The sequence below is a fragment of the Megalops cyprinoides genome, chromosome 9, assembly GCF_013368585.1.
Source record: "Megalops cyprinoides isolate fMegCyp1 chromosome 9, fMegCyp1.pri, whole genome shotgun sequence".
Taxonomy (NCBI): Eukaryota; Metazoa; Chordata; class Actinopteri; order Elopiformes; family Megalopidae; genus Megalops; species Megalops cyprinoides.
Genome location: NC_050591.1, coordinates 36,157,288 through 36,180,758, shown reverse-complemented (window position 1 = coordinate 36,180,758; position 23,471 = coordinate 36,157,288). Strand labels below are relative to the sequence as shown.

The following is a 23,471-nucleotide window of genomic DNA, read 5'->3' as shown; positions in this document are numbered from 1 at the left end:
GACTGAAATGGAGAGGAAGCCCTTTCTCTGATTAAGCCTCTACTATATACCTCCACCTCTAACAGCAGTGGTGACAGGCACACAGACCCTCGTACATTCCCTCTTGCCTAATGATGTGACCAAGTCCAGCACACTCAGATACATACTCACACATTCACATGTGTAGGCACAGACACACACAAAAACCCACACACACGCTCACACACGCTCACACGCACACACACGCACACACACGCACACACACGCACACACACGCACACACACGCACACACACGCACACACACGCTCACACACGCTCACACACACTCACACACGCTCACACACGCTCACACACACTCACACACACTCACACACACTCACACACACTCACACACACACAGGACCTCCATTCGTAGATAAAGACATCTCACAAGGGAACTGGAGTAGTCTGGCTATTTAAGGAGGCCTGGGCACAATAAGCAGTATCTGTGTGCTGGCCCTTTAAGGAGGCCTGGAACAATAAGCAGTACCTGTGTACTGGCCCTTTAAGGAGGCCTGGGAACAATGAGCAAAACCTGCTTAGTGACTTTTTAAGGAGGCCTAGGAACAATAAGCGGTACCTGTGTGCTAGCCCTTTAAGAAGGTCTGAGAACAATAAGCAGCATGTTAGCATAACAGTTTAATACTCAAAAAACAGACGGACACACTTGATTGGTTCATAATCTTCCTCAATTAATCCTGAACCGCATCATAGAGCTTTATTGCTCCTTTCATCTGCAAGTCCACTCAATATCTGATGCCCCTTTTTCAAGCAACAAAAAATATATATATACAGCCTGTCAATTTTTGTATATACGGTACACACATAATTACAAATTGGAGTAACTGACAGTAGCACCACAGGCTGGAGGCTGGACCATATCACTATGTGAATGCTGATATGAAATTTATCACACAATCTGACTCACTGAGACAGGAAACGGAAAAATCAGGACAGCCACAACATAAAGACAGCACAAAACTTAAGAATAATGCAAAAAGTGGATTATAATAATAAAATTGTACGGAGGAGAAATAACTAGGATTTAATCATAAATTCCACAGGAGAGAGTGGGAGATAAAGCAACAGCGTAGAGCCGAAATGTAAAGCTCAACTCCTCCAGGCCCATGTGTATGCAGCGCTTTAAGCGCCCTGCTTAATTATTCATGAGCTGGCCAATTACGTATTCATGAGCTGACCATTTACTCAGTTCCCCATTTTCTGGATGTTTTTACTGAAAGATATATCCAAACTGAAGTTTCAGCGCTGTGGTGTAGCGGGGAAGGGCTTATGGATTAGTGTCCCAGGTGAGGAACTGCAGCTGCACCCCAGAGCGAAGTAATTAAGGTGAAATACCTCAGTAAACACAACAGCAGCGACAAAGACTGATGTGTGCTAAACAAATAATTAAGTAAGGCGGAGTCTGGAGGCTGACACCCTGGGAGAGGACAGCTCTTCACCTGGCGTGAAGCGTCTCTCACCACAGGAAGTTCACGTTCAGGACTGGCAGGAAGTCAGCACCACGGCAGGACTCCGTACCTCCAGCGCCGGGAGATTGGCTGGTGACAGTCGCCGTGGTGACAGTGAGGCGGCAGCCGTTTCTGTGTCTGGGGAATCCCCTGTCTCTCTCTCTCTCTCTCTCTTTCACTCACCAGCTGAGGTCTCCCCTGGCAGTTACGATGCCCAGAGGCGTCATTTTCACCGAACAAAAGCAATACGAGAATTCCCAATTTCACCCAGAGGCTGGGGAACCACGGTAACAAACGCAGAACCACATAGGCTGGAGTACACATCAGAGACCGAAGCTTTCAGAGGGAGAGACAGGCTTTTCCGACACAAAATGCCCCCTTACATTTTCAGAATTCCACATTTCTAATGCCGCAGGTCTGTTACAAAGCTCCAGTTTGTCATTTTTAAACAGCTGAGCCATACCCTGATAAGCAGGAGGAGTAATATTTATACATACAAAGCCTCATTTAAAGCTGGCTGTGTGAATATCACAACTGAAGCGCGTTACACATAAACGATACTAACGATGTACTACCTCTGAGCTAACACCGGCAACAGAAACACAGATTCAGACTCAAGCCTGTACAGACAGCAGCCCCACAGAGAAGTGTGGAAACAGTACAATCAGGCGTTGTCAGCTTTCAAGTAACATCAGTTTAATCTTTTCTTACAAGCATAGCTACAGGGGGAGAAAAATTTTGGAAAGTCCTGACTGATTTCTAAAAAACGCAAAATTGATTCTGGTAAAGTGGAGAGGCCTTACAGAAACACGATGATAACAGAAAGATCTTGAGTGAGAAACTAGCCTCCCTTCCGCCACAGAGGGGGGGGCGATCCCACCGCTGGGGTTACAGAGAGAGCGATTTTACTCCACCGCCCGACTGGTTAGGCAGAAACCTCGGACCAAACCGCAGTATCGTGTTTCAGACGTGCTGATGGGCCCGGAGGGACCGCGGTGTGTTATTAAAGAGCAGCGCCGCGGGGGCGGAGACCGGCCAATCACAGAGCTGAGGGGTCACTGTGACGGACGGCTTTGCTCTCTGAATGGTCTTTCGGGCTAATGCTGCAAGATGGGCAGTGGCCCTGGAAACGCTTCCACAGAGACGGTACCCAGACCCCGATGCAACTGCGGGAAAGGACTGGGTTGGTTAGGGAACGACACACAGAAACTGCCCCATCACCAATGTAACAGCATACTGGTGTGCAATAACACAAGTCCATCAAGACACAATGGGACAACACATAGCAACCGACCACAGCCGGTGTGAGTGTGAATGAGGAAGAATGTGAGTGAGTGAGATAAAGGCAGACAGAGAGAAGGAGAGAGGGAGAGGGGGCAGGAGAGGGAGAGGGGGAGAGAGAGAGGCACAGGGGGGGTGGGAGAGGGTGAGAGGGAGAGAGAGGGAGAGAGAGAGAGAGAGAGAGAGAGAGAGAGAGAGAGGGCTGTAAATCTTTTCTGATCCCGTTCCACCACCCCTCTTCCACAGCTATAAAGCACAGGAAAGAGGAAGCACTTCTCTGTGGTACAGCTTCCCTCATTGCCTTTGCAGCTGTGGGGGAGGACCCCAGCCCAGCCACCCCCCCTGTACCCACACTCAGCCACATCCACCACAGCTCTGGAGCCCCACAGATCCTCACGTTACAGCCTGCATTACAGCAAACTCTCTATGCATTTACGGCAACCGCTCTCTCTCAGCAGAACTACATCTCTGTCCTCTTTCAGATGCTCTCATTCTTTTTATGCAGATCTGCAGTTTTTTTTTTTCCTTTTTTTCTTCCATGGAATAAACATAAACAGACAAAAATAAAAAGAAAAACCATGTTTTCTCCAGGTGATAAAAAATACAAGCCTAAATTCCTGTCGCATCAAATTATAGTGAAAGGGGTGTCCCGCCCCACCCCCGCTGCTGCCACGTGATTTTCCCCTTCTGTGGGTTCGCCCAGCTTGGTTTGATTTCTCCTGTGTTGCCTGGTAATTCCCACTGAACCAGGGCAGGAATCCCTCAGTTGCCCAGCTGAACAGCCCACAGACACGCTGTCTGTGTGGCATGCTACTGGCACGGTCACACACAATGGGACAACCACAGCAAAACGAACGAACTGTCACAGAGCCAACACAGGTCTGGGAGAGCTGTAGGCCGCCGCAAACCAGCGTGTGAGAGTCCGTACCCGTCCTCAAAGTTCGCCTCTATGGAAGGACTCATTTCACTCGTGACAGGCCGATCCTCCGCGGTCACAGGTGACCAGGCGAGTCTGGCTACTCAGGAAAAGAACAAACAAACATAAGCGCATTCGGTATGAGGCTGCAAAGCGTGCACTGATGCACGTTCCACTGCAAACCGCGCTTTGACATCATAACGGCACCCGGAGGACTCTGACACTCCCTCACGTGCACGCAGGGGCCATGTTAAAAAGTCAATACAAAAGCGCTTACAGGCCCAATTCCCTGTAAATGACCTCATGCGAAGCTGTAGAAGCCCCTCCGCTTCCACACTGCCAATGCCGCTTTCATCGTTTTAATTTACGGCAACGATAACGCACGTTTCTACATCTCCATCTCTCAGATCATGAAATAAGAGTCTCCTGCACAGCTTGTCCCTTGATAACTTGCAGGATTACAGGGAACAGAAAGAGACCTCCAGATTTCAGATGAGATCATGGCAAATTGCACAAACTATAACATGTATTATCTGAGGAAATACAGCCTCAGTTTCTTCAGCTAACCCAATGGGAATGATACAGAGCGGACAGGACTTCAATATACAGTGAAAATGACAGCTCAGGAACACAATCTAATGACTTCAAACTTTCACTGTATAGGGAAAAAAATGCAGGCTTAAAGCACAGTAACTGACTGGGGACAGCACCACAGCACTCGACTAAACAGTGAAGAACCAAAGGCATTACAGCTGAATGCAGTGTTTCAGTGAAGCACTGAGGCTAGCTGACCAAATGCAGTGTGACGCTAATACTGTGAGGGCTGTGTTACAATGTAGAGGGCTATATACAGCTTTCACAGATGTGTTACATTAGACTGCTACATGCAGCGATTACTACTGTGTTACTGCAGAGGGCTATGTGCCGTGATCACGGCCGTGTTACAGTACAGCATTAGGTGCAGTTGTAGGATGACCTTGAGTCCAACAGGAGAGGGAACGGGGGGTGGGAGAGCAGAGCCATGTTTCACTCAGACAGACAGGCGATCTGGAGAAGGCACTGAGGAGAGAGCTCCCCAAGGAAAGCTGTGAATCTCCCGCCCCATCTGCCATGACAGAGGCTGCTTCATACCCACCTCCTCCACCAATGAGCACCTGGGATTTCACATCTCCGGCCGCAACACCCAACCCCTGTGTGACACAGCATGTTTCATGTAACATATCGGGAATGCTGTACTGCAAAGTAATTATGCACTATCCATCTACCTCGGAGAATACATTTAAGAATAACTCCACAGCTGGTGAAATAACACCTCTATATCAGCTCCACCTGAAACGCGTGTCTCACAGGAGTGTCATTTCAGCGGTGTGTTGCCTGGCATGTGAACACAAGCCATTAAGGGATAGTGTTTCAGGGAAATCCACAGGAAAGAGAAGTATGCATGTAGGATTCAGATGCCTAGCTACTCTGAGGGAAAGTCACTCCAGCTGTGGCGAAACAGCTGACTGCTGCCCTCTGCTGGCTCAGTCAGAACTGTACCAGAATTAATTGGCCAAAAAACATGCTCTCCCAATCAAACTAATTATAGCACGGGCATGTATGTTTTCTATCATTACTGTGTTAAAAGATAAACAACTCGTCCAGTTAAATTTTCAGAAGGGGCGTTCAGCTCTTGCACAGAACACAATTCACTGCCACGCGGCAGTGAATTAAACTGCGCTGAGTAATTTCCTCCCGACGCTGCCGTGAAAGATCGGCGATGGAAAAGCCAGCAGAGGCTCTCAGACGGGGCATCCATATTCAGCATGGTCCCCCCCCCGGGTGCCGGCCTGATCCCTGCCGCTCGGACGAGACTCCCGGCTACACGGCCGGGCCGCTCCATCATCCGGATTATCATTCAGAGCACAGCTGTCCCATGGCGGGTCCCCCCCGCGCCCCCGCTCCTTTCACTGGAAACACCTCCGCGGCCCTGTGCTTTTGTGCATGTTTATCCTCCTCCCCCTGTGCGCCCCCTCTCACACTGCGTAATCCTGCACGCGCAGCCACCGAGCTGCCAGCTAATATCCCCCTGCACCGCGCCATTGCCCGCTTCCTCTGAGCCAGGAGCCAATTAAGACCGCTACAAGTTCCATTCATTCCCCAATCAAGTAATCCCAAAAAAAAAAAAAAATCAACCAATCAGATTTTATTTAAGAGGGCGCATTTTTACAATTGTGATGTCACAAAGCGCTTTAGCAGTTTAGCAAGGGCAGAATTCCATTTTGATAATGTGATGCAAAGAAATTATTTTTAACTGTACTAAATGTGACAATAATCTGACAAGCGGCTTTATGCAGTGCAGATATTGTCATGGTTTTTAATTCATGCTATTAGCATAATTATCCCTCAACTCTGATGAATAAACTGAAGGAAAAGCGAGTATCCTCCACATTCAGAGCTGGGGGATTGTTGCTTATTCATCTGAATTGCTTCTCGGGGAGAAAGCAAAGAAAGTCTGGACTTGTTTTTACAAATGGAGAAAGGACATCATGCAGGGCGTACACAACAGCTGGAGCAGAATGTCACAGCTCGTTTGAGGCGTAGTAATTGTGCCAATCACTAAATCCCCCTCTACTCTCCTGAGCCGATTTGACTCCGCAGAGGAGATGGTGCTGCTCTGGTTACATTAAACCCACTAAGCTCATGTGCTCATCGCCAACACCCTCAATATCACCCTGATACTCGCTCAATATTTCATTATGGAAATAATGAATGCCATAAAGCACATCTGTCTCCTTTAATGATTCTCACGCAAACCCAATATGCAATGAACCGGGCCACAAGACACAAAAACTGAGACTTTAATTGCTTCCCTTATGGATGCCTGAATCCTCACCTGCACAGTTCCAAAGTCAACGTTTTCGTAGTGGAAATGGGCGCATTCGGCCAGCTTGGGAAAATGGCCCTTGGTGAAAGACAGCCTGGAAGAGGAAGAGGAAAACTTGTCATCGATTTATCTCAGACACACATCTCCGGTCTTTCTCCTCACCACTGCAGATTCTGTAGGAGGCTCTGGTTCTGCTGGAGAGACTCTGGCCTGGGACGGGTGGGGGGGGGGGGGGGGGCAGGGGGTGCTTACTTTTTGACGTTCTTGACCTTCATGCTGGCGGTGCTTCCGCAGGACCGGAGGGGGGGCTCGGACGCCAGCTCGGGGATCTCAGCGCTACGCGCCTGTCAGGAGACACACACAGACAGCAATAATCAATCCAAGATCCTGTCTGCCTCGGCTCACCTCCGCCACACCACTCAGACTGCGGACAGGAAGGTGGAAGGGGCCGGACAGGTCCGGTGACTGACAACATGCAAACAGAATTGGGGGGGGAAGAAAAGGGGTACGACAGGAGAGGACAGAAACAGAAAGTATAATGTATAGTAAAACATTTCATGAGGTGAGAGGAGGTTAAAAAACATCAGGCCCCACACATAGTTTCAGTCTCAGCAACTTTGAAAGGGTTGAGTCGCATCTCCTGAACAGACCTCACAGAGGCCAACAGCCAACAATGGAGGAATTTCCCTTACAGACGATAAGCGGGCCTGAAGAATCTGGAATCTGGGCTGGCTTTCAGACGGGGAGTGTCACGACCAGCGAGCTCTCGCTGCACCCAAAAAAACGCACCCACCCGTAACTCTAGCATTACTCTGATGTTCACCCATGCGAGACTGAGATACTCACCTTCAGACCGGGTGGCTCCCCGATTCTGTGATACTCGTAAAATATTCAGAGCACAGTTGTTTTCTCAAAACTGAACCATGCAGACAAGCTTCTCTACAAAACCCTCTTGAAACACTGACTGCAAAAGTAACACCAAGATAACCAAAGGCTTGTGCAGCGTATGACAGCATAGACTATCAATATTCCATCCTGACAACATACAATTAGTGATCAACAATCAGACAGTTAGAAACTCATATGGCCTGTTTGTGACATGAAAGTAAATGGTAGAAAGAGCCTCTCCTTCACTTTTTAGCCTTTTCTACATGAAACACTGCAGGTCCAATGGGGTGCTCAGCATTGCCAGGCATCTGATATCCTGATCAGAGAAACCAGTGTTGATCCGAGATCAGTGAAAATGAGAGAAAGATTCAGTGCACGTGGCACGTAATTAAGCATTTATGATTTAAACTGCTGGATGCAAAGCAAAATAAACTTATTGGCAAGTGCTCTATAGCTGGTCTTTGTCTTAAATAAACCCACACAGTTCATACGTTTTTGTTAAAACTGAAATCTCGCCTGAGTACGCTTTGTCCTTTATTCTTGTACATTTTCAAATTAGGCATTTCTAATCTAATTATCTGACTTTTCTAAAATAAACATCAATGAAAATATCTCCTGAACAAAATGTTCATTAGTGTCTGTCAAAAAGGAGAAGTCTATATCCATGGGGCCTCTCTGAGGAAAACTCCAGAATTCCTCAACATTGGCACATTGGCAAGGATGTCTGTCCCCTTACCTCTGAATCACCTGAGCTTCCCCCTACCTCTGAATCACCTGAGCTTCCCCCTACCTCTGAATCACCTGAGCTTCCCCCTACCTCTGAATCACCTGAGCTTGGCTGAAGGTGTGGTGGCTTGGCACGGCACACCTTGCTGGTACATAGTTTGGCCACAGGGATGAAGCTGAAGCTGGTAAACCTCTCCTCTGCCACAACCTACTAGTTCAGTTTACACACTTCTCTCATATAAACAAGCTGTTGTAATATTCATATTCCAGGTCAAACCTTTTCTATTATTTATTTACTTATATCAATCATGTTTTAGGTATAAACAGTAGATTAAATTATCTTAATACTGAGACATGTCAAAGGTATTTATAATGTTTGTGCCTCACCTACTTTTCATCGTTCCTTTTTTATGAACGAAAGCCCAAGCTTGTTGCATTTGCTTGTTGGATTGGCCTACTAGACAGCCAGTTAGCTTGCCAGAGTTATATTTTGCAGTGTACATTGCAACCCACAGGAGCAGACATACATGCACAAGCTGTCGAAGTTCAGAATTTGAAAATGCCATATTACTTTGTTCTCACTAAGGCTAATATGCCGCAGGTAACATCCCAAGCCTGAGTACTCTCCATTCATTTACACTGACTGTAGCGACGGCTTATTTTACTCTGTCATGTAGGCAAATCAAATAGATGGAGAGGCAGGTAGCTAATCATTAATTCCCTGAGAAGTTTTGAGAGTCAGTTCCCCAAAATGCCTAAATGGGGAAAAAATATCTTCCAAAGCTTCCAAACCAAGCTTCCTTCACATAATATCTTGTGCATGAAATAAATTTACAAAAAACGACCTTCCCTGACCTTACCTCTGTTCTTAAAAGGTCACTTTGTTTTAAAATAACAATAATAAACTTAAATGTCAAAAGACTTCAGGACATTTTACCATTACAATCATTTTATGATTATTTATCCTTTATTTTTCCAGAGGGTCTGAGATATAAAAACCTTTTTACATCACAGAACTAGTCAAGGACAGCAGCATGCATTCAGTTTAAATTTCTAAAGACTACTCACAAAAATACAGCAACTGAAACGGAACACTTAACCCGAAGGTCACGGGGTCAATTCCCAGGTGGGACACAGCTGATGCACCCTAGAGCAAGCTTCAGTAAACATCCAGCAGAACAAATGGACATGTAAACTAAGCAAGCTGCTCTGAACAGGAGGGTCTGTTAAAGAATTAATGCACTGTAATGGTAGAAATGAATAGTGGAGTCACACTTAAATAAAAAATGGAGGTTGTGTGTGCCCCCTGGCTGAGCGGGGCCTACCATGGCGCTGATTGTCTCCTCCCAGTCGGGTCGTTCTCGGGGGTGGATGCTCCTGGGAAGCTCAGGTACGAGGTCGTCTTCCTCCAGGTGCAGGTAGGGCCTCAGTCCCCTGGAGGCAGAGGCAAGAGTCAGTTGTAAATCCTGCCACCTAGCCCCATATACATGATTTAAGAGCTGCGGTTAGCATTAGCATGCTCAGACGCAGCTTGCTAAATTCGCCACCATTGCTTTCCATGAAGGCACGTGCCACTCTCCCTTTGCAGCTCTGCCCCTGTAACTCCCCCCCCCCCCCCCCCGTAACTCCCCCCTGCAAGTCTCCTGCCCTGCCTGCATGGCCACGTGTACACAGGTGGGCAAAGGTGTCCAAAAATTTGATTTTTTTTTTTCCCAACATGATGGAAGTATGTTTTCACTCTGCAGTCAACCAGGCTGCGGATCCACCCGATGGAAGCTTCAGAGCAGTTTGTGTTGTATTGTGTTGGTAATAGTCAGAGGACAGGGGGAGGGCTCAATGAAATGCAAAGACAGAGACGTTTAAATTTACACAAACACACCGGATCAGTCATAAAAGAATCACACTCAAATAAACCCTGATGTGGGTGGAGCTTCCATATGCTGTCAACAAACTCACTGAAACCAAATTACCTCTCTACATAACAGGGTAGAAGGGACTCAATGCTGCCAGTCTTCCAGATTCAATACAGTGTAGATTTCCAAAATTCAGGCTCACGGCAAGCATCATCACACAGGGCAAAACCATCAGCACGTTTGACAACCTACTGTGCATCCTTTACTGAGATAGTACTAAGTCTTGCGTGAGAAGGTATAATATATTCCGCATGACATGATATGACATCATTGCCAAATAAGAACAAAAAAAATCTATATTATTGCCACTTATGAGGTGGAGGCAATTATAACATATGACCTGCAAATCCTTTCTGTGAGTCAGCTGCATTTGCACACCACATCAGGCTTAAGAGGAAAGTTAATTCATCTGGAGCAGGTAAGACCCCCAGTGAAACCCTCCACTCCACATAACGTCAAGAGAACAAACCGTCCTAATAGAGAATATCAGATGGTACTTTTTTTTTTTTTAATTTGGACTACGCCTGTGTGTTGATAAGGGAAAATTACAAGCTGAAGTATAAAGACAGAGTAATTGAAATCCTCTCAGCGGGAGAGCAAAAGGCCATCAGATTGCGATAGTGATGGGGACAGCAGCCCCAGCGGACAGAGGAGGTACTCAGATGCTCAGAGAGAGACGGATCCATGTGGTACTGTTCCCAAGCTCCTTCTGGCAGAAAGTGAGCTTCAAGATTTCAGTTTAACCGAAACTCAAAAAACACAGCAACACAAAAAAATTAATACATTTAAAAACGCCCCTTAGTTTATTACAGCACACCCTCCCTGAAAATGTCTGTTACAAGCCATTAGGACATAGTCTGTAAAAGGCTGGTTCAGGTCTATGTTAAGGTCACAGAGAGCAGAACTAGAGCATGCTTTACACACAATTGATACCATTTATCACAACACAGCTTAAAGGAGCTTAAAGGAGCCATGATTAAGTACTCTGTTAACGTTACATTTATTTATTTTTATTTAACATATTTCATAAAGTAGTTCATTCTATAGCAAACACAACCGATTGACTGAACTCACAAACACCCCCACACACCCACAGTCACACACGTACAAAAGATATTTATAGATATCCTTGTGTGACACATTCAGGCAGAAACACTGCCACCACCCACAGCCTGGGGGACAGAATGAACGATGAAGCACCTCACCCGGAGATTAAAGCAGGGAGAAAGGGAGAGTAAACATTTGCAGCATCTCCAATGCAGTGTTGTGTGCGAATATTTATCATGAAGCACTTTGTAGCTGCGCGCTGCCTTTTGCTCTCTGGAGCCGGCTTCATAAAAAAAGATGCATGTTCTGCCGTGTACACAAGCCGTGGAAAACACAGAGACACACAGGGTCATACACAGGCTCATATACAGACACACGCTCATGCATACACCTATACACCCATACACCCATACACACGCACACGCGCGCGCACACGCGCACACGCGCACACACACACACACACACACTGTACACATACACACACACATGCAGACATACACACACAAACGCACACACGAGTGCATGCACATACACGCACACACAGCCACACACAGCCACACACACACACACACACACACACACACACACACACACACACACACACACACACCTTCAAGGGTATTTATATGCGGGCCGACCTCAAACTGTCATCCCCGGTGCAGAGCAGCAACGCTTGCATCCCTAATCAATTGGAACAGAGAGGCAACCAGCTGCTGACCCAGAAAGCAGTGTATGGCATTCTAACAAAGGTCTGCCAGAGAGCCGCGGCAGCACCGCCACTGCACCCAACAGGTTCACACTCCATCAGACACGCCGATGAGCAAACACACACATCACCGCAGGACCGTCTCTGCCTCGCACTTCACTTATCTGGGTCACCCCAAGCGCTCGCTCCGGCCCCGAGCCACAAACGTCTCAACCTGCGAGATTCAAAACAAAATGTTTCGGGCCTATTCCCGTGATTTACGGAAATGAGTGGAAGTCCACATACGCCGCGCGTATCCCCGCATAACTTCTCCACTCCACTCCCTCGTTCCAAGCTCTTCATTTTGCTGAAATGTGTGCATGGTGAACAGGATAAAGACTGACGAGCATTCAGTAATGACCCAAACCAGAGCTGATGATAGGGTCCTGCTTTAGCAAGCGACTGGGACAAATCCCAGACCGTACATCAGGGTGCCCACCTCAATTAAACCATTGAGGTGCAAGTAACGTCTCTGACGATGTGAACGTTACAATTCTACGTCCCCTGTCACATGCCACCTTTTGCCATAGGTCACTTGCTCTGGAGCTGGGTCATTCGGCCCGCCCACAGAATAAAGGTCACTCGGACAGCGCCAACAATTTATGCTGGTGACGCATCCGTAAAATTAAAGATCGTGGAGGTCATTAACGTGCGCAGGCTTGCAGACGTTGCAGCTGGGGAACAGCACCAGGGGCTGCGTTTTCCTGAAGCTCTCCCGCAGCAGTAAAACGCCTCACCTTGAGGAAAGACGATTAATTCACCACCTTCCGGAAAACTCCAGCGCTGACTGACACCCGAAATCCCGCCACTGATTCATTCCGTGACAGCACACGAGAACACACAGATTAGCGTGCGCCTGACCCTTCCCAAATTCAGCCCTGAGCCACACACACTCCAGGTCTGCTCCTTTCTCATGATCCAGGCAGAGATGCAAGGCCTTAAAAACACTCACCAGAGGCAGCCATGCGTGAGCAAATTATCCAGACAGGGACAGAAGTTCGTCTTTTTTTGTCCGTCTCCTCAATCTCTCAAACACACACACACACGCTCGCGCGCACACACACACACGCTCTAATACAGCCTCTAACAATGAGAGCAACCTTCTGCATGAAACCGTGGCTTAGAAAAAGGAAAAAGGTAATGAGTCACTCACAGATTGATAACAAAAGAGGTCTTCTCAATTGCCCCCATTTCACCCACCACCCCCAACAAGACATTTACATGTTTTTCACTGTTTCCATGCTGATTTACAATCCGATAAAATTTCACGTCACACCCTGCTGAGGAATATGCTGCGCTGAAGTACAGCTGTGGAGGAAAAAAAAGCCTGAATTTCATTTCATTCAACTGGCGATGGCGATTCCTTTCACTCAGAGAATCAGAGAGAAGGGCCCGCTGGAGGGTACAGAGAGTCGCAGGCACCCACGCTTTCTTACACATTACACTCCTGCGTGCAGCCTCATTGCGAGAGAGACTCAAGGATGCACTCTCTGTTTTTACAGCAATTAGACCACGCATTGTGTCAGGCTTATACATATTACATGATGAACTCTGACTCAGACAGCACAGAGCCTGCAACGTGTGTCCTACAAACACCTACTGAATAATATTAAACCTCAGCATATTTTGGCGAATTTACCTGGGGCTGTGGGCGTGCTTTTGAGGATATGCAGAGACCGCGAGAGTGAACGTGCGCGATGCAACGGAAGGCTAGCTGCTCTCCTTCGGCCGGACAGAGACCGCGAGCCCAGGGGGAGGGCGGGGGGTGGTTCTTATCAGCAGCGAAGGAAAGAGGGACCCTTGCGGGGGCCGGGAGAGCCGAGCGCAGGTCCACGGTGACGCGGCACAGAGAAAGAGGACAATCTGTACTGTGCCTGGAGGGCCATGCTTAACTTCACATTTCGTTTCATTTCCTTGTTTCTCTCAGGCATGCAGGGGGAGCTTGTGTTTAAGAGAAAGCTGGGTGCATCGCAGCGGGCCTGAGGCAACTGTGGGGGTGGGGAGGGGGGTATCGTCTGGGCCTGCCCCACGTCGGCACAGCCTTAGGGGCAGGCAGATTCCCTAACCCCCCCCTTGCCCATGTGCTCCAGTGCACCGACGCAAAGCGGCCTTGGGCAGGTATGCAGGCCGTCCGGAGGGAACGGAGGCTGCGCATGCACTGCTCCGGTCCTGACAGCAGCGAGAGAGAAACACACCTTACTGCTCCTCATTTACCTGCCGGGAGGAGCTGCACGCTCCTTTTAAACTCCCACCGTATCACAGCCTCCCCCTCCAAAGGGCAGCTGACTGAACTGACCACATACCCAGCAGATGGCAGGGCTGACTCAAATGCGTGGTGTGGCCAACCAAGCACTTTACCTGGGTTTATTTCAGTCTGGGGCTGGGGGGAGGGAGGCAGGGGGCTAGGCGGGGGTCTACAATGAGACTATCAGAGGCCCTCAGTTCCCCTGCAGGAAAGGAAAGTCTCTGATAGCATTAAAATCAGTCTGAGTGCCTCATAAATTCAGAAGAGATTAATGAAAGGACCCTTATTCTCACAGCGTGGCTATATTTCAGATGGAAAGAAAAACTTCAAAATGTCACATCTGGAATTCATTATTCTGCACACATTAGCCCAGAGCAGATCTGAATGAACATAACTACAGATTCAACAGCGCTGTGAACTGAAGAGTCTCTTTAGCTGAGATATGCCTGTGTGACATATCTGCCTTTCAGTAACTGTGGATGGATTGTCTCAATCACTTTCTGACTGTATTTAGGCGGTTATTCTGGCCCGCAGATGAAGCCAGCTCCTATTAATGACAGTTTACCAGAACAGAAATGCACTGATAAAAACCATTCACATCCTCAGTCCTTAGAAGACTAAGAACCCAACTTTGTTTTTCCTGGCTTGAACACAAACAATACAGCCACGTTTCATGTCAGTAAAAAGCTGCAGGTCAGCCTCTTCCGAACCTGCTGAAAGAGGAGCTGGGTCTCCCTGCTGTCAGGACATCATGAACTGAATGGAACTGCCACATTTCTGCAGCTAGAGGGCACAACTGTGCCGAGGCCACACCGAAATGAACTACTGTGCACTCACTCTGATAATTGGAGCCCATAAAAACTAAGCCAAATTTCATTACTCAGACTCCCCTCAACAGACATTGATATTCACTGGCTCTTGTCTGATTACTCATTCAGCCGGAGACACAATTCCAAAACACCGGGCTTTTCTCACCCCCCTCCCCGAATCTGGCCGGGCGGGGAAGACAGCTTTTCATCCTCTAGCCGGGATGCAGTCTTCACAGCCGGCAGAATCCACCTCTGGTGCATTAATGATTATTGATCAGGCTTGATCGCACACAAAGATGATCACCATCCGATGCTGCATCAAACACCTCACGGCAGCAGGACACGCTAACAAAACTCTGCACCCCCCCCCCCCCCCCCCCCTTCTCCATGTCTCTACCTCTCTTTTTCGCTCTCTTCCTCTACCTGTCTCCTCTCTCTCTCTTCCTCTACTTGTCTCCTCTCTCTCTCTTCCTCTACCTGTCTCCTCTCTCTCTCTTCCTCTACCTGTCTCCTCTCTCTCTCTTCCTCTACCTGTCTCCTCTCTCTCTCTTCCTCTACCTGTCTTCTCTCTCTCTCTTCCTCTACCTGTCTTCTCTCTCTCTCTCTCTCTCGCTCTCTCTCTCTCTCTCGCTCTCTCTCTCCCCCTGCCTCCTTGCTCTCCCTCTCCTGCTCTCCCTCCTGTGTCTCTCTCTGTCTCCCTTTCTCGATTATCCGCGAAAGTCTCTTACAAGGTATTTTCCTCCCTGAGCTCAGGTAAGAGAATCGCAGGACTGGCCCAGACTGGCCAAGCCAGAAAACGAATGGAAAACAGAGGTGCCACATCCAAGCCACCGTAAACAAAGCCTACACCAGGCCTTTACCACAAAGCCGTCAGAGGGACTGCCACTCAGACAGCGGGGAGTTGGAACTGCAGGGAGAGGACTTGTCACATTCGAACTCAGAGAGCCACACTGCTACCTGTGACAGTGACAAGCAAATCGCTTTCATTGGTATTCCCCTTGAGACCTGTCATTCATGGCATGGAAGGAGAACAAAGGGTGGGGCCAAGGAACACCGGACCTGGGTGTTTATACTGGAGTCACTGTGTCTACGCATAAGAGAGGGGACACGAGCAAGAGTCAAAGGAGGAGACGTTTGCAGGTCTACTACCAACCACCCAAACACGTATCTCAAACTGAGATAGGCAGGAAAACATCTCTACCTTGCATGAATCTAACCATCTATGATTCTCACGTTTCCAAAATCCCCAAACATCTCCACAAACGCTTTATTTTTATTACTTTTTTTATTCACTTTGCTTTCATGATGCAGTGTACATATCTAATATATGCTAAGCTGCAGCTACCATGGTAACAGTGAGTGTACAAAATTTGGAGCCGGTTCAATTGAGGGAGAGGGTCTGAATGGCTGGAGGATAATCTTGCAACAGCGGAGCATTCCTCCGGGCCACTCCGGGCCAAACTGACGGCCGGGGCTTCATCCCGTGAAATGGCTTTACACTGAATTTAGAGTGGAAACAGCAACACTGGCATTTCTTCACTTTAACACATCGCAGGCATTCCTGAACTGTTCTGGTCATGTGATCTGTACCCAGCATTTGCCAAAAGTAAAAAAGAAAAAAATCTTTAGCAATGGGGGGGGGGGGCATCTGAGAACCAGCATAATGATAAAAACAGGACATTGTTAGTTGTGCCAAATTATCCAGAACTGTATTTTCCAAATTCATGTAAAACAGAGAGAGACAGGATGTGTCCATGTGATTCATGTAAGAAGCAAGATGAGCATTCACTACAACTGATGCTTTTAACATACTGCTAAAACAGCAGCACAGTTTTAAACATCAGAAATATTACTGTGCTTAACAACGATTCAGTGGCTGAAAAAATAGTCTTTTAACAATATAACAATGTAACATCCACAGGAATTATGGAATAAACCAGCTGCAACCACCCGTATGCTCTGTGCAATGCTGTGTACCTGAGTGGACTTCATTCATCACTGAAACTGCAGATGTTAAAGTAAGGAAAACATTTAAATGCTGGAAAGTTCTAATATGCTAAAACATTGTGGGACAATATTACTGTCCAATAAAAGTCTGCAAATTCTGTGGTGGTTGAATGTTGGCTACAGGATACCCCAATCAGCATATTTTATGGATTTTTTTTTTTTTTGCCATAAGTGTTGATAAAACTTTAAACCGATAATATACTGGGCTGTACATGCAGCCCAAGTCATTCCCTCCACATATTAGCATGTCTTCACCCTGCTGGAGGTGGTGGCTCTGCATGAACTGCTTTGATTTTTTTTTTTTATAGAGCAGAAAAATGAACAGGGAAACGGTTCAACAAAATGCCATATCGGCAACATTTAAAAAGGTTCGCATTTAACATCTCTGCCTGCATTAGCTCATAGTCTGCAAAATTCACGACCTCACGTACACTCTCACACACACTCACACACACACACACTCACACACAAACACACACGCTTTTCCATGTTCTTATGTGTCCTTCCTCCTCGATTCTCACTTAAAAAGAAACGGCATGTCGACAAGTGACAGAATCCATTAATAACTGCTATGTCCTTGTTTTCCAAAACCGTGTGCGCACACACACACACACACACGCACACACACACACACACACACACACACACTCTCTCTCTCTCTCTCACACACACACACACACACACACACACACACACACACACACACACACACCTGCACAAAATGCCCGAACAGAGATCTTTACCATGGCAGACAGAGCCGGAGAGAAGTGAAGTGTGTGGCGCGGGACGGGACGAGCAGAAAGGGCGTGTCTTACCTGTCAAGGGCGTCGTGAGTCCCTGCGGCTCCCAGCAGCCCCAGAGCCGAGCTGTCCTCTGCTGCGGCGGGAGGCCCGCTGTGCGGCTCCATGATACTGAGTCACTGCAGGAGCTGCCTGGCGGGGGGCGGGGGGGGAGGGGGGAGGGGGGGGGGGGGAGAGAGGAGATCAGGCGTCTGTTTGTAACTAACCTCCGAGCACCACATTGAGGAAGCTACTGCTTTTTAACCCCTGCTGGGCTGTGGAAAAGGATGACCACCACAGCACGGCCGTCAGGGGCAGTTAACCAGCCATAACATTCTGAACAAGTGGAAAGGTATTTTATGCTATTTATCTTAACCCAAAAGCTGGTATTACTCTAACCCTGCAATCTGGTATAGGGACAGGTGGTCTCTATCACAGCACGATCGGTGCCTCCATTTCAAGAGTTCAGTGCAAGACTGATCTCCCTCTGCGGAATTCCCCTTGCTTCATATTTTAAAAAATTGTCTGAGAAACGGACGTTAAATTATTACAAATCATATATATCTCATGGAAGGATTTAGCCACAGTCCCTTTTTAAGGTAGAAAGACTGGAGAAATTTTCTCAATAGGAATGTCCAGGTAAGCCCCTCCCCCTCTGCAAACATGATTTTCAGCACTGCAGAGCTGGACCCATTAATCCACAGGCTGCCATCACCAACACCCAATCAGACATTTTTATTCTGAATAAAAGCATCAGACTTCCCTCGGTGTGTTTCCCCTGCTATGGTGAAAACCCTCAGACTAATAAGCAGCGCTGTACTTAAGTGCCAGGCAGAGAGCAGGAGACTGGGGCAGCAGCCTTTCACTGCATTTTACGCCAGCAGCTTTTAAATTGGTTGATTATACTGAAAACACAGTATGAATGCCTGCAATATTTGTTCTAGCGCTGGCCACAGTAATGGATTTCTTATGACACCTGGGCTGCAGAAACCCTGGAGTACTCGGCCGAGGGAAAATGCATCTTCTGAAGAATAGCAGGAGCCAGAGCGCACAGGGACACAATTAAACCTCCAAGATAAAAGGAGGGATGAAATATACTGGATCATGACTCATCAATTTAAGATAAAGCAACCAAACCTCCACACACACACACATGCAGGCATGCAGGCATGCGCGCGCACACACACACACACACACACACACACACACACACACACACACACACACACACACACACAGACACACAGACACACAGACACACACACACACACACACGCACACACGCACACATACATACAAACACAGACACACACACACACACACACACACATTCACGCTTCTTTCCTGGCACAGCACTTGTGTGGCACACCTTAGCGTCAGGTGTCCATAACAGATGTGGGGCACACACCCCTGCCCAAACTGCAGGGGCAGATTCATCCTCATAACACGGGATGTGCTCCTTCCAGGTGGCCCCCGTCAAAATCTCACGAGGGCGGCCTCACTGCCCTGGCACCGATCCGTTTGATCCGATGTCCCAAACAAAATGTCCCCACGCTCACCTTCACGGGTGGCCAGTCCCGACACAGGTGTGACGGCACGAAGGTGACACTGCTCTGGAAATGTTTTCAGAGCCCCTATACCACAGGCTGTGCGTCATGCGAGCTGAACACGCTGACATCACGCTCTCACGACCAGACTCTCTCCTCTGATGCAAGCGTAAACACACACAGAATGTTCTGACAGGCGGAAATCAATCACCAGCAGGGAGTTCTCCTACCTCAGCAATGCATCTAAGGCCAAGAGCATGAGTTAGGAAAAAGCAAACATGTGCAGTGGGATCACCCATGCTGCTACATAAGCAGGCCTTTTCGTTAAGTGCATTTGCCTTATTGAATGATGAATAAAATGGCTTTCATTCTCCGGAAAAAACAATCTCCAGAGACATATTACAAAGAATGACAACAGAAAATATCCTTGCATTTCACTTAGAACCAAATCAAGATCAAGATCAAAATCAAGGAGTTATAAGTGTTATTTCTGATTTCACTGAAAGTCCAAAATCTCAGACTTTTAACAATATTACAATATTTTTTAATGTGGATAGTTCAAATGCTTCCTGCTGAATATTCTTGAACTGCAGAGTGTGATCCTCAACGGCACCACACCTACACACAGTCCTAACCACAGCAATAATGAACATAATCATAATAATAAACACTGCTGTGTTTAGGTCTGTGAATATTTGTTTTTGTGACAGCCTTCTGATCAGCAGTCATTATAGGTCATACACTACTATTACTATTACTACTGCTACTTACTAATGCACTACTAATAGCAGTTAAAATAATAATATATTGCTCACTGAGAGAAAAAAAGCTTCCTATGAACCTACTTTAGTAAGGCATCTGCTAAGGAGAGCAGTTGTTTAGTTGTCAGCCTGACCGCATTAGGCTAACACTTTAGCATCCTCCTGTAATGGAAACCAGGTCCGACCGGGTGGAAACGTGTTCCTATTAAAGGTTAGTGTTCTCTTGAGGACACAGCCCGCTCTTACCCTTAAATAAGATGTCAACACAAGTCTAAGTCATATTTCCTGGACTTCAGGGTGTAACCAAGCCCATAAACTGGCCTTAGTAGCTGTCCGTCTGACTGAACTGGAAGGCTGTTTTCAGCTTTGCGGTTACCCACATGCCAACACCTGTGCCACAGTGCCACGCCCGATCACTCTCTTTGCCCTCAGTGCCAGAGACAGCCTGCTCAGGCGTGGCGGCTTTCAACCATACCTGAATGACAGCAAACATGGCGAAACCATGACTACCGCCTGTATCAGAACAGTGCAGACACACCGGGCAGGGTAATAAATCTGCCAGCTGCTACCCCACACCGAGGGGCTGAGGAAAAAACATGACCATGACTCGACCATTTTCAAAATGAAACCTGCACACTGCACGTCAGACACCTTCGTTCTGACATACGGCTAGCTTCAACGGACCTCAAACATGTAGCACGGGAGCTAAGGAAAAAGGGAAAAAAAAAAACAAAAAACTCAGGTTCAACAGAGACTGCTGCCCTCAAGGTGACTGGGATGAAAAACAGACACATCAGCAATCAGAACTGAGGCCTCTGTCAGTGTGTCTGCCTGCCTGGCTCAGAGACGCTGGGAGAAAACCCTGACACAGCACAATCCAAGTGAACAGAGCTGTAGAAACCAACACAGCTGCCTTAACCTTGCTGCAGGACACTGTGGCTCACACGTACCCAGCTAAGGCAGCAAACGCCAATAAGAGCCGATTTCTGACAAAGTCAAACAGCAAGCTGGGGTGCAGGTGAAAATCTGACATCAACAAGCCAAAAAGGTTCGGTACGAAACAAGGCATTACGAGCGCTGATTTAACCACTGATTAGTGCGATAAAAAGGCAGAAAGTAAAATAATAAAGAAGAGCAAAAGTGAATCGTTTCCTTATTCCTCTAGTGCCATTCGCCAGTCTCTGAATTCCTGTCCTTTCTTCTCATTGATGAACCCTGATGCAGCCTGTCTGCAGACCGCCCCCTTCAGATGTCAGACAGAGACGTGATCTCATCACAAGCATCCTTCAAACCATCAGCCATTGGCCCTCATCAGCATCCTCCACTGTGTCAAACTCATATTGTGATTCACTCAGCCATCCTCACTCCACTCGGCCTGCGATTAGTCATGTCTGACAGATGCATTACAGTAACCACCATGAGTGATTTAATGAGGTTCCAATCACCATCGCTTACATCCACTTTATCGACAGACAAACACAGAAAGACCACACAAAGCCTTCACATGTCAGAATCATTCATCTCCTCTGCCAATCCCTGTGCAGATCTGATCATCTATACATCATTGTTATTATATTAATAAATATTAATAAACTTGCTCTGACAAAGATGATTGGAGAAGAAAAAACACTGAATCAAAGCATACCCGAGTGGTTTACAACATCCCCAACACTTCACAACCGGCACAGGGCTGTTTGGGCCTTCAGTTGCTTCAGTAAATATCCAGCTGTGTAAATTGATGATATTTCATTTTCATTTTTTATCCTTTTCGGAAACTGGCACTTGCTGGCACATTGGGCCTGTTTCACCGTGATAACCTCTACATGTGTGCAGAATCACTGAGTGATGCAATCCTCTAATACACTTGCATGCATCCTTTCCCTACACATTATAGCCTAACCGAGCACCAGAGTGAAGTAAGCACCAACTGGAGGATAGACTCTGCTTCACTAAGTCATCTGATTGGCTCGTAGGAGCCTGCTGGTTGCAGGGTACCTGAGAGTGGAGAGACGAGGGCTCCCTGCTGATGTTCACCCCCTACTCTGGTAGAGCAAAGCCGATTTGATCTACTGCTATGGCCCCAACTCATTTTTTATGACACAGCTGGGACTGAACCCAAGCCATAGGGCTCAGCCTGCACTTAAGACCAGCATCTTGCCCACTGAGCCATTCATGACCCCAAACTGATGATGCTGATGACACTAGTATGGACAACCTTGCACATTTCATAGGCATATTTGTATTTACAGGAAATGACCATGTATAGATCTACCGATAGCTGTCCCCCTCTTCTAACTGGAACAGGCAGCGATCAGCGATGGATCGTCTGGGGACACAGCTTCAAACATCCCACCTTCAGCTTTACTGAAAGTTGGTACAGCATCTCCCTCTTTTCAAGGGCAGTTCTCAAGACTTATATTCACACATTCATACTTATAGAAAATTGTCAAGTTCCCTTCTGAACACAAAAACCATTCCTCTTTCAAATGTGACTGAATGGTTGATCGCCTGAAACAAGACTGAAATATTACTGCTGTAAACCAGTCACCTGGAAGAGTGATTAGAGCCATTAGGAGTAAGATATTTCACAGAGAAGGGTCCATCTTATAACTTGAGAGTTATGTTGGACTTGGATTGTATGGACTCTGTGATTAAGAAATTTGTTAAGAAATTGTTGATTGTGCTTATTAAAACCAGCTGGAGTCTGTTTTGAGCAAATTATCTCAGCACAGTCTGGTCTAAGTCCCTACGGGGGATTACCTCAACTGAACGAACATGAGATCATCCAAGATGGAAACCCAATCATTTAGAAGAGTACCAATATCTGACACACTTCTTTTATCTGAAGAAATTCATAATAATTCCAGAATTAATGGTTCACGCATAATCTGGCCTCCACCATGAGAAAAGTGCAATCTTTTTAAGCCTTTGCGGGCACCTAAATAAGTCATTAAATTATAATAATTTTTTTTGTAAAAGTTGGCCTCACAGACGATTAATTTTCAGCCAGCCAGGAGGGAGACAAGGAGCCGAAGGCTGTGATGGGACAGCAGCCGATAATTACTCAGGGAATTCTTGGTGGAGTACCTTTCCCCAGGGTACAGCAGCAGTGCCCCCACAGGGAATCAAACCAGCAACCTTTCATTTATGAGCCCTGCTCCTTACCACTGTGCTACACGATGCTACACTGCCGCCAAAACTGGTCACAAACAAATGATCACTTGTAATAACTTGTTTATGATACGTGATATCTGTGCAGTTTTCAGTGTGAGTCAGTGGGTTTGGTCTACGAATACTGATGGATTTGAACCTCAGAATGGTAGAAATTACCAGGTAATTCCACAGAAATGATACCAAGCTGGATGATCCTAGAGCAGGAAGATCTGGAAAGGACTGGTATGGAAAATGACAGATGATAATACTATGGCATGGCTATATATTTTTTTTTAACCA

The 23,471-nt window shown here is 47.1% G+C and overlaps 1 protein-coding gene across 1 annotated transcript in view; it reads right to left on the bottom strand.

Moving 5' to 3' along the window:
• Positions 1–23,471, bottom strand: part of arhgap32a (Rho GTPase activating protein 32a) — a 118,246-nt gene that overhangs the window by 54,023 nt on the left and 40,752 nt on the right. Inside the window, exons 2-5 of the mRNA XM_036537797.1 lie at positions 17,747–17,863; positions 9,491–9,599; positions 6,804–6,895; positions 6,561–6,645 (exon numbers count right to left, since the gene is read on the bottom strand). Of these exons, the coding sequence (XP_036393690.1) occupies positions 6,561–6,645; positions 6,804–6,895; positions 9,491–9,599; positions 17,747–17,838 (378 nt within the window). The 5' untranslated portion in view covers positions 17,839–17,863. The remainder of the gene's footprint in view (positions 1–6,560; positions 6,646–6,803; positions 6,896–9,490; positions 9,600–17,746; positions 17,864–23,471) is intronic.